We start from the raw sequence: 13,201 nt of genomic DNA, 5'->3' as shown, positions 1-13,201 counted from the left end.
GAACTTTAGGAGACCCATTTCTAATTATTTTGTACCAAATATCTAAGACATTGCTGCAAACAAAATGAAAATTATGGTATTTAGTTTTTAATTAAAAATTCAGTCATTTCTCTAAAAAAAAAATTATCTGAAATTTGTAATGTTTAAAAGGAAGAATTTTTTTCCCAGATTGGTCCTATATTTTCAGGTTTTTCATAATACCTCTTCAACAAGACATTTAACTTCATGTACCTTGCAAAGACTTTACTACCTTCATCAATTCAACATCATCTCATACCTTTTTCTGTATTTAAAGCATTTTTTGAAAACAATTTACATTTCCACCATAATATCATTACATTTTTCACATTTCAATTTTGATCTTGATTTTTAAATCATATATTCTTATTTTAGATCATTTTTAAATTGCTGCCGGCGCCAAAACCACATTTTCTTTAGACGTACCAAAATATAGTCTGGCTCTTACCTTACTTCATTAAACCTTATCTTGGTTTCTTTTTCTTTTTTTTTTTTCTTCACCCCACTCCCCTCCTTGGATAAACTAAATATCCATTACAGTTATTTATGTCTCTCAAAAACAGTCATGTCTCGCTTGTAACATATATCTCCACTTCTAAAACTATTTTCATGAAGTACCTAGAAACTTAAAACCTTCGTTGCATTTCTTTATCTTTTTCATTACATCCATTACCTTTTCTCTCTCTTTTCCATCTCCCTCTCATCTATCAGTCTGTCTATCTGGTCTGTCACTCTATCTGTCTGTCACACTATCTATTTGTATATATCTCTCTCTCTGTCTATCTATCTATCCATCTGTCTGTCTTGTCTGTCACACTACCTATTTATCTATATCTCTCTCTCTATCTATCTATTAGTCTGTCTGGTGCTCTACCTATTTATCTATCTCTCTATCTAATCTATCACTCTATCTGTCTGTCCATCTTTCAGTCTCTCTCTCTATCGATCTATGTAATCTATCTGTGTGTTTATCTCTCTATCCACTTGCCTATCTATCTGTTTCGTTTCCCTTTCAAGGTAATTCTTTGGAATTGAGATTTTGCTGTCTAATAATTGACTAGGAGTGACTTCACACCTTTTTACAATGCATTCATGTTGTAAGAATCATGCCGCCTTACAGCACGTGTCTGTTGTAAGAAAGTATGATTTGTACATTTATGTTTCAAACTATAGATAAATTCTTCATACATTCTCAAACCATTCCCTTTCTCTCTCTGTCTTTCCCCTACCTACCTACCTACAACAATACATACACACACATGTCTATGTCAGTATAATAGAATTAGGAAATCCTTGTTGCATTAGTGTATATTTGAAGAAAATTAATAAGAATGGCTTTTCTGGAAATTATTTTCTAGTTAAATAATTAAATGTTCACAAATCATGTTGTTTAGTAAATGATACAATTTGTAAACATCTAATTATTAAAGTGAAAAATAACTACCAGAAAAGTCATTTTATTCATTTCTTTCAAACATATATATATATAGAAAAAAATTTTAATTAAGGTACTCAGAAACCTGGATGTTTGTACATTTACAGATTTTTATTAATGTCACATATTAAATGAAGCGCTTTTCACCTAGTCGTGTAGGTTTTTCAAATTTTGAAAAACCTACACGACTAGGTGAAAAGCGCTTCATTTAATATGTGACATTAATAAAAATCTGTAAATGTACAAACATCCAGGTTTCTGAGTACCTTAATTAAAATTTTTTTCTATATAATTTCTGTACATCACCTCCAAACCTTCAAATATATATATATATATATATATAAACATATGTACACACACACATATAACAAAACAGGAAGTCAAGAAATTTTTTAGTATTATTTATTCACCATTGCACATGTTTCATTTCCTAATAGGAATTACAAGGTTTTACTTGGATTTTACCCTACCTATATATATATATATATATATATATATATATATATATATATATACACACACACACACACACATACACACATTTCCTCTCTCATTCTTTTTCCTGCAAACAATTTTACCTATGTTGACCCAGATTTGGCAGTCCTTTTATCAAAAACATCCAAATTGTGACCATCCCACCTTATTTTTTGGTGGTGAGTTATCTTTCTAACATTGAATCATTTAATCTCTCTCTCCCTCTCTCTCTCCCTCTCTCTCCCCCTCTCTCTCCCTCTCTCTCTCCCTCTCTCTCCCCCTCTCTCTCCCTCTCTCTCTCCCTCTCCCTCTCTCTTTCTCTCTCTCCACCAGCATCGGCAATCTTGGACTTCTATGCCAATGTTTAAAGATTCAAGATTTTTCATGGAAAAGATACAGCAGTGATTTTTCCATTGCCTTTTTTGCTAGTTTACAGTTTGTTCCGCTTGTCCCTTGCTCTCTTAAGCTTACCTTTGAGACACGGAGCCTATTAAACTCTGAGCTAGAATTGGTTCATGTGAGAGCAGGGCATGTTCACACAAACTGGAGGGCCTGAGTCACACAATGATGTCATAAGAATAGTAGTGAACACCCAAAGTTGTGCGCAGAGGCAGGATGCTTGTGTAGGGTTAGCCATGAATGGTCGATGTAATATTGAGGTTGTGGTCTATGAAACAGCAGTAGTGTTGTCAAAAACAGCAAGAAGGGACACACACGAAAATGTGTTGGAGCAATGCAGAGCCCTTTTAAAACTAGGCTAAATAATCACAAGTACTCTTTGAGAATCTAAGAGAGACACAATGTTACAACATTAGCCATGTATGGTGGGTAAAAGAGGAAAGTACACCATACAAAATTGACTGGTAACTGCTTGAACAACCTGGGCCATAGTTGAGCAGGTGTTGCAAGTTTTGCTTGGTCTAGGGAAGAAAAATTCTAAGCAGTTCACCCAATGGAAGTACTTCCTTAAACTCAAAAAGCAAAATATTTAGTTGCTGCCTTCATAATAAAGAATCATTTACTTAATACCATGGGAAGCAACTCTTTTCTTCCTACAAAAATGCTTTCAGTTTCCATCTGTCAAATCCACTCAAAAGGCTTTGGTCAGCCTGAGACTATACTAGAAGACACTTGCCCAAGGTGCCATGCATGGGACTGAACCCAGAACCATGTGATTGGAAAACGAATTTCTAACCACACAGCCATGCTTGCACTGATTGTATATATTTCCTAGCTGCTGTGTTAATCATTTGCTTCACAACCCTGACCAAAGAGGGATTAAAATTTTGCTTCCAGCTCCTACATTTCCCTAGTGATCACACATCTAAGTTCTAACTAGGTTCAACGTTGCTTAACTTTAGTGATCAGACGAGAACCCATGTTTTTAACGTGATATGACTGTAACCCTACTGAACCTAGCTGATTCACTGATTGATTGACCAAATGATTTATCAAACAGATGAGTTAATTAATTGGTTAAACGGTTAATTAGTTCATTAATAATTACAATTCTTTTTTTTTTTTCAATTGCTGTCTTATGTCCAAAATCAGTTTAAATATATGTCTTTGTCAAGGTGGTCCAAATTTTGTTTCTATTCTTGAGGAACACATACTGGTTATATGAAATTTCACCATAACCATTTTTACCATCGGAAAATTCACCTTAAGAAATTCCATTTTAAATGACCTCATCACATTTTTTTTAATGTTTGACATTAAATAAAGGCTTGCCTATTTAATATGCTAATATAATATGTTTTATCATTATCCATACACCAAATTTTCCTATGCAGTGGAATTTCTTAAACTGAATTTTCCAGACACAACACATATTCACATACACATATCTTTATATATATATATTATTATATATTTTGATGACTGTTTGTTTTTAATTAATCGTATACTAATCATATACTGTCTCCCATCGTACAGGAAATGAATCAATATTTAAGCTGGAAGGCAGGTCCAAACCAATGTTTGACGTCGAACATAAATATTTGCTGAAATTCCCCCCTTATCCATGAAATCATGTAAGTTTTAACCATTGACCCCCCAACCTCCTTTCTCTCCTCCCCCATGTCTCTTCCTCATGTCTTCTCGTACAGCCTCTTCCTCTTCCATCACAGTTCTTCTCGTCATGTTTCCTCATGTATATGTATATACACATTTATTTATATATATATATATATATACACACACATTACATATATATTGTATTTACTTGTGTATAATAAGTCGCACTATTTTACACTTGATTTTAACTGAAAATTCAGGGTTCAACTTATACCTGTGTAAGTATAGTGGTATAGTGTGTGTGTGTATATATATATATATATATATATATATATATATGTATGTGTATATATGTGTATGTATGTATGTATATATATATATATATATATATTTTTATACATACATATATACATGCCTCTTTTTCTACCTTCTCAAAATAATGACCTCTGTTCCAATCATATTTTTATTTAAATTTAATTATTCATTATAATTTAATTTATTTTAATTGTGGCGTTAATTAATCAGTTTTTTCTGTTCGTTATTTTAAATGTATTTTTTTTCTTTATTTCTTATTTATTTTGCTAATTCTACTCAACTTCTTTTTGAACTTTTTCCCTTTATTATTGCTATTATTATTATTATTATTATTATTATTATTATTATTATTATTATTATTACTATACTATTATTATTATCATTTCTTCTAAGGCATACAAAACAACTAATTAATAATTTCTTTTCACCAACTAACTTAGTCTTATCTTCCATTAATAATTAGCATGGTTAACCAATTTGCCAAAGAAGAAAAATTTCTTTGCTCTGTACGGAACATCAGATAATTTTGAATAACCAAAAGTTATATGCACATGTGTGGTGAGAGAGATGAAGAGAGATTAGTTTTTAGGAATTTTATCATTAACAACACATTCTGCAGACGTTATTGACTGAAAATTTCTATGAGTTCTTGGCTTGGTAAAGGACATGCTCTCTTTTGACAGAATTTTTTTAGAGTAATCTAATAACTGGCTGTAGATTATGAGAAATTTAACATTTTGAGGTCATTCTCTATGTCTGAGAGTGTGGAAAGTAAAGAAAATGGTATTGATACTTCAAATATTAGATTTTTTGCATTTCGTGGCATTTAAATTTAAAGAACTTGGAGCACATTTTCCAGACTGTCGCCAGGTTTCTAGGATATCAGATCTTATGATTGCTCTCTGTTTCCTTCTTCCTTGTAAGTTTTAGGACTTAAAACATGTTGTCACCACATTAAAATCTAATAATGAATTTGTCAAAAGACTTTTCTTTTTCCTTGAACACTTTGAGTGACTCCTATAGAATCTTCTTGATGTTATGTATCATTTCCTTATGTGATGAGGGCCATAGCATCCCTACAATGAGCACCAATTTTGTAGACATTTCATTTCACATCAGTAATAATAACTGTCTGTGTGTATGTATCCCTCATTTTCTCATCCTTCAGCTCTCCCCTCAGCTAAGGGATTTTGCCTTGTGAATACTTGTTGACTTGGTGACTCTCCAGATCAATAAATTAAAATACCAATCAAGTACTTAATTGAATGACCTCCTTTCCTCAAAAATTGGTGGCCTTGTGCCAGATTAGAAACAGTTATTATTAAAGTTGGTATTATGTCCTGAGTTCAAATCCTACCAAGGCTAACTTTGCCTTTCATCCTTTCGGGGGTTGATAAAATAAGTACCAGTTGAACACTGGGGTCTATCTAATCGACTTGCCCCCTCTCCTGAAATTACTGGCCTTATGCCAAAATTTCAAACCCTTTCAGGTGCAGTCCCAGGAATTTTCTAAAGGGAGGCCACAAGGTCAGAAGGGAATACAATTCCAGGAGAAAAGGGCATAATAACATTATTTAGAAGAGTGCACTTCTTTTTTTGAGAGGGTGGGGGGTACGTGCCCCTCAGTCCACCCCTGACTTTAACATTCAAACCAGCCATATCTGGCCCAAATATTCTCCCTGTTTTATGGTGAAACCAGCCAGATCAAGCCTCTCTCACCTACCCTACATTGTCATTCTGAAAGTAAGCTGCCTCTTCATCAAAATCTCAAAGCTGTGAGATAATACGTTATTAATTCAAACCAATGTGAAGGGATAACCATTTGTCTGAGTAATCTGGATGCTAGAATCGTTGATGAATTGGATAAAATGCTTCACAGCATTCCTTTGCATTCTTTGTTTTGAATTCCAATTCTGTTGAGGTTGACTTTGCCATTCATCCTTCCAACTGGTCCAGTGCCAAAATTTGAAACCATTATTAAGAGAGTTGAGTCGGCAGAACCATTATCTCGATGGGGGAAAACGTTTTGCATTTTTGTTCCGGTTCTTCCTCTTCTTAGTTCAAATCTTGTTGGAGTTACTCTCACTATTTCTCTCTTCGGGGGATCAACAAATTAAGGTACTGTTCCGGTACTGGGAGTGGGGGGCACTGGCAGCAACCAACTCCCCACCCCCACTTTCCCCAAACAATTGGTGGTCTTTTGCGACTATGCTAAAAACATTTCTTTCGTAGAGGATGAATTCCTAAAAATTATGAGGGGGCCAATGATATTTAAGGGATTTAAGTCTTCATATTTTCATCTAAGATTTAAAGTTTTTATTTAATTAATTAATTTATTTATTTTTTATCATTCCCATTCTGCCCTATCTCATTTTCTCATCCCCCACTCCACTCTGCAACCAGCTGCTTTACAAATATTAAATAGTAATTGTATCAGGTATAGGATATGTCTTCTGGCATTATTATAATTATTAGAGAATATTTTTTTTTATTTTGAATGTTACCACTAACTTAACTATTGTTTTTCCATACAGATGGTGTTACTGAGTAAATAATTCATTCGTTTCTCAACATGCTAATTTTTCACGCCTAATCATCTGCAGTATCCTAATATCTACACAGTGATTCTCTCTTTACTACCTCATCAAGTTCAGTGAAGTCTATGTTTTGCTGAAGAGGTCCAATAAGACTTAAACATGTCCAGAATTAACCCCACTTCTTGCACACAAGAATCCATTAATATTTAGTTATTCAGCTAATGTTGTCTTTTTCCACAATGCACAAATATTTCTAATTAGATTTCATTGATGGTCATTAACACTTAACTTAATTATTACCTTTCATGCTTATGTCATCTCTTGCTAATTAACATCAGCTATTTAATTATTAATTTTTTTTTTGTCTGCTAATTTATCCAGTTTTCCATTTAAGTATTTACAATGACACTTTTGGAAGTTTCACACACAAAAAAAGATGTATGTTAAAAAGAGAAGAATAAGGATTTAAAATTCAAATTTGTAATGGTTGTGAGTTATAATAATTTACAGTGATATGTGAATATATACTTTATTTCTGTATTTGGTTTGCAAGATTCTTGATGTGAATTCATGTGTTGAAATGAATCCTTTTTGTTTTGGGAGGGTCATTATGCCAATAATAACACACATGCACTGATTCAATATCACTTCTTCAATGACTAACAATAAAGAGGTGATATTGAACCTATGCCTGTGTTATTGCTGGTGTACTGACCCTCCCAATACACAGCAAGATAAATATATTCTTTAATGGAATTTGAATTAGTAATCTAGTCCCAGTGGTTTCATGCTGACATGTTAGTCAGTATTTTGCCAACACAATGATACGCCACCATTGGTACTAAGTTACTAATCTAAATTTCATTAAAAAACATTTATTATCCACTTTTACTATCTTGAGCACTCTTTCTTTCATTTTCTTATTGAAGTATCATGTATCTGTGTGTATATAATAATAATAATAATAATAATAATAATAATAATAATAATAATAATAATATAACAGCAGTGTATATATTGGGTTAACAAATCCTTAGAATAAAAATATGTCAACGATTGCCTATGGACTCCAACTTTTCTATCTAAAGGATGTTTAGCCCAATATTTATATGCTATTATTTATTAAAAATAAATTATTTCGCGTTCTCTTGAAGTTTCAAAAAATTTATGCCATAGACAATATATCTGTGTGTGTGTATGTATGTATATATATATATATATACATACACACACACGCACATACACAAAGCATGTGTATGTGCATGTCGTTTACAAGTGCCTTTAAGACAGGAAAAAATTGGTGCAGGATCTCATTTGGTATTCAGACATGGTTGTCTGGTATACAACAGATATAGGGTTCAATTCCTATGAAAGGATTTGCCCCGTCACTTTTTTCTGTTTTAGGAATGCTTGTTAATATCATGCACACACACATATATATATATATATAGTATTTTTTAAATCTCCACTGTTTACATTATAGTCAATACATGTGCATGTATGTATAAAAAGATGAATTATATACATTGTGAGTGAGTGTGTGTATATATATATTAATCTATATATGCACACACATGTATATCCATGTATATAATTTATAATTTATCTTTGAAAAATGTTTACTGTTTACATGATAGTGTGTCTGCATGTGCATATGCACACACACACACGCACACACATTTATATATACACACCCATGCAAGTGTATACTTACATATATGCATTTCAATAAATTTTCACATCATTTACAGGTAACCATTTAATTCATTCTGGAAATTTCAGTTTTTCTTTTCTCTAGTTATTAAAACTATATTTGATGTTTATCATAAAATGTCAAATATAACATATATACACATCTCTACATAGCACATCTAATTTCTATTGTTACTCCAGCACTAATGTATGCATCTGTGGCTGTACATATATATATATATATATATATATGGCACATGAAAGACTACCAGGTGTAAACCATTCGGATGGTGCTCTTAGCGCTCCACTGGCAAGGGTGCCAGTCATCGAATTTGATTCGATTTCGATTTCACTTGCCTCAACAGGTCTTCGCAAGCAGAGTTTAGTGTCCAATGAAGGAAAGGTACGAATAAGTTGGCTGGCTACACTTGTGGCAGAAACCTCGGATTATGGTCTCACTTGGCTTACCAAATCCAAATTGTTTCCCTCAATTCAACTCACCAGAGGATTTTTGGTGTGGCAGAGGGATAAAATAGTAAACATGATGAGAATTAAAATTTACAACAGCTGTTTTGGTTGAATTTTATTTAATGTAGTTGTAAAAGATTATATCGTAACATACGATTCACCATCATCAGATAAAATCTTAAATGGGTAAGATTTTAAGCAATCTACTTTAGACATAGCCATCATGTGTTGGTTATGCATTATGTCTAATGTGCTAACGATTCTGCCAGCTCGTAATAATATCAACAATAATAATATCACCATCGTCTGGTTGAGCTTACTTGGACATTTTTAATCTGCACACGCCATCCATGTCAGTTGAGGGAGGTCTTTGGGGAGGCATCCAGTGAGTTGATCTACATCCAGTGTGCTTGAATGACCTGCTTGAATACAGCCATGTACAGTCATGTTTCAACATCTATAATATAAGATATATATATATATATATATGATATGGATATTAGCATCAAATCTCTCTCTTAAATGTAAAAATTTTAGACTTTGGATATATATATATATATGATATGATATGGATATTAGCATCAAATCTCTCTCTTAAATGTAAAAATTTTAGACTTTGGATATATATATATATATGATATGATATGGATATTAGCATCAAATCTCTCTCTTAAATGTAAAAATTTTAGACTTTGGATATATATATATATATGATATGATATGGATATTAGCATCAAATCTCTCTCTTAAATGTAAAAATTTTAGACTTTGGATATATATATATATATGATATGATATGGATATTAGCATCAAATCTCTCTCTTAAATGTAAAAATTTTAGACTTTGGATATATATATATATATGATATGATATGGATATTAGCATCAAATCTCTCTCTTAAATGTAAAAATTTTAGACTTTGGATATATATATATATATATATGATATGGATATTAGCATCAAATCTCTCTCTTAAATGTAAAAATTTTAGACTTTGGATATATATATATATATATATATAATGATGGTAATAATAATAGTAATTCTTTCTACTAAAGCACAAGGTCTGAAATTTATGTTCTAAGTTCAAATTCCACCAAGGTTGACTTTGTCTTTCATTGCTTTTGTGGGGGACAATAACACAAGTGCCAGTTAAGCAATCGGATCAATGAAATTGATTTACCCACTTCCTCTGAAATTGCTGGCCTTGTGCCAAAATTTAAAAGCAATATTATAAACATCCTGTCATATTTTTTACATGTCCATATTTCTATTTCTGAAGATAAAGAAATAAAATTAAATTTTGAAAAAAATTTATCAATCCAAAGCTGTTAAATTAAAATTATTCCATTTTAGAGCTTTGTTTTTTGAACTTTTATTCAATTTTTTTTTTTTTCAGACAAACAAATTGACAAAGTTTCAAGAAACGACAAGTCCAACATCGTCAAAGATTCCCACCATTTTAAACAATGAAAATGACACATCAAACCAGGATAATTATAGTAACAATGCCCCAGAATATTCCAACTGCAGTGTCGAATCGATGTTATGAATACTTTGACCATGAAAATACACACACACACACACACACACACACACACACAAGCACACACATACATATATACATACGTATATATATGTGTATATGTATATACATATATGTATATACATATGTATATATATGTATATACATATATATTCTCATTCGTTCTTAAAAAATATGCAATGCCAGAGCTTTAAATCAAACTGAGTGGTATTTAAAAAAAAAAGCCAAACAAAATAATTTAAACTTAAATTAAAAAACAATTAATTAATTAGTTAATTAAAAGACAAACGATACAATGAAAGAGAATTCATTGTTGATGTCCTACTTTGGCATGCATATATAATACACAAACTTTATGTTGGATCATTGAAACTTGTTCATTTTTGCTTCTTCCATTGTTGAAAAACACGTCTAAAACTCAAGAAGCGTCTATGAGGAATAATGATATGAATAATAATAATAATAATAACAATTATAAAACCACAATGATGATGGTCGGTGTATAATATTCACTGCAGTAGAAGTCTCTATTACTGAACTTTGAGACTTTTCTCTGTAGAATGTAATGGAATGGCCAACTGTTTTCTTTGAAATGAACTTTCTCATTTCTTTTGCTTATACTCTCTCTCTCTCTCTCTTTCTCTTTTTATTGCTCTACTTTTATATATGTGGAGGTGAGGAAAGAAAAAGCTCAGATTTCAGTGACATCATCGTATTATATTTAAAAAAAAAAAATAAAGATGAAGATATTTTGGTCTCAGACAACCAACAGACGAACAGACAGACATTTTTGGTCATATTATTTATTAACCACTGCTGTGAATTTCCCACTCATACGATGTTGTATAATAAAGAGCAACAAATGCTGACCCCCCAGTCCACCCACGACCACCATTAACCAACACCATCACTATCATATTTAATTACAGTGAACAGAAATACAAGTCTAACTTTCAACATTTCCTGAGAGTCTGCACAGCCAGGAACAAAAAAACAAAAATATTTTCATCTCGTTCAAGTGATAAAATTCAAAACAATAAAGTCAAATAATTTTTCAGAAGAAGCAAAAAGCAAATTGCAGTTTGTTGTTGAAGCTCAGATAAATGGTGGATCAGCTAACAGGTGAGACAGGTGAAGCTCAATTGATCAAACAAATTCAGACAAACAGAGAGAGAGAGAGATGATCACAAAACTCAACAGGATTCTATTAACAGATGAGCATAAATGATGATTGATGATTTCTGGTTTTTGGTTTGTTTTTTCTTTAAAGTTCAATGGAATCTAAACCATCGGGTGCGGATTGTGAAGCTCAAGTGATATTTAAGCCATGTGAGGAAGGATCACACAAGCTCAGTGGATTATAAACCATCTGGGGAAAAGAAAGATAATGGAAGCTCAAGTGATATCTAATCATTTGATGCAGATTTGTGCAGCTCAATTGAATCTAAATCATCTTAGGAAGGATATGGAAGCTCAAGTGATATCTAATCATTTGATGCAGATTTGTGCAGCTCAATTGAATCTAAATCATCTTAGGAAGGATATGGAAGCTCAAGTGATATCTAATCATTTGATGCAGATTTGTGCAGCTCAATTGAATCTAAATCATCGTAGGAAGGATATGGAAGCTCAAGTGATATTTAACCATCTGGTGTGGATCATGCAAGCTCAGTTGAATCTAACAACCAACTGGGGAAGATCGAAGCTCAAGTGATATTTAACTATCTGGTGCTGATCATGCAGCTCAGTTCAGACTCAACATTCTCGTGCTGACCATGCCAGCTCAGTGGAATATAAATCATCTGGTGAAGATTAGGAAGCTCAAGTGATATTTAATTATCTGGTGCAGATCATGTAACTCAGTTCAACGTAAACCTTCTGGGGGAAGATCTTGGAAACTCAAGTGATATTAAAACCGTCTGGTGGGGGCTCGTTCAGCCCAGGTGATATTTAACTAATCAAACCAAATCAACAGGTGATGATTGTGAAGCTCAATGGTACTTAACCAGCCAAACCCTAAAGGTGATAATCATGCAGTTTTATAATTAGTGATGATGTAATTGCTAGTTAATTAACTGCAGCTTCTTAAAAACACAAAAAAAACACATTAATTATTAAATGAGGCTTTGACTTCTCCATCCACTTTTTTTTAATTAAACACTGATTCATTATCTCATTGCTGACAGAAAATATACATATATATACCCACATGTATATATACATACATATATATATATATATATATATATATATATATATATATATATATATATATATATATATATATATGTATGTATATGTATGTATATATGTGAACTATACTATCTGCGCTTATAAATGAACGATCCAGCTGAAATGGAAAACAAGAACCCACTTGGTGGCCTTTCTGTTGTTGTAACAAAAACGTTTGGTTTTTGTTTTTTGTTTATTTTCCTCTGTGTAAAAATATAAACAATTTCCTTGGAGCTTGTCCTCAAAGAACGGCGTCGTAAAGAGCAAAGCAACATTTGATATTGGTCTTTGATCTTAATATTTGGCAGAGATGCTGCTGCGATTTTACATGTTTGTGTTTGTGTCCAAATTGAGACTATTTAAGATGCAAAAAAAGATATTAATAATTATAATTAATTCATTCATTCATTCATTAATTAACAGACCTACCAATAGACACAAATATTTAATTGCGAGTGTACGACTTT

General features: G+C 32.1%; 1 protein-coding gene across 33 annotated transcripts in view; it reads left to right on the top strand.

Moving 5' to 3' along the window:
• LOC106875065 (neuron navigator 2) overlaps window positions 1-11,502 on the top strand; it is a 1,326,672-nt gene extending 1,315,170 nt beyond the window's left edge. For 24 of the 33 annotated variants that reach the window (XM_089339289.1, XM_089339294.1, XM_089339293.1 and 21 more), the window contains one exon: window positions 10,356-11,502. In XM_089339289.1, coding sequence (XP_089195415.1) covers window positions 10,356-10,508 — 153 coding nt within the window. In that variant the 3' untranslated portion in view covers window positions 10,509-11,502. Of the gene's footprint in view, window positions 1-3,862; window positions 3,961-10,355 lie in introns of all 33 variants that reach the window. The other 9 variants (XM_089339295.1, XM_089339323.1, XM_089339321.1 and 6 more) reach the window with 1 other exon arrangement.
• The last annotated feature ends 1,699 nt before the right edge of the window (window positions 11,503-13,201 follow it).

This window comes from Octopus bimaculoides, chromosome 21 (genome assembly GCF_046866305.1).
Source record: "Octopus bimaculoides isolate indiv1 chromosome 21, ASM4686630v1, whole genome shotgun sequence".
Lineage (NCBI taxonomy): Eukaryota > Metazoa > Mollusca > Cephalopoda > Octopoda > Octopodidae > Octopus > Octopus bimaculoides.
Note: the sequence above shows the minus strand (reverse complement) of the source record. Positions and strands in the feature narration are given on the sequence as shown.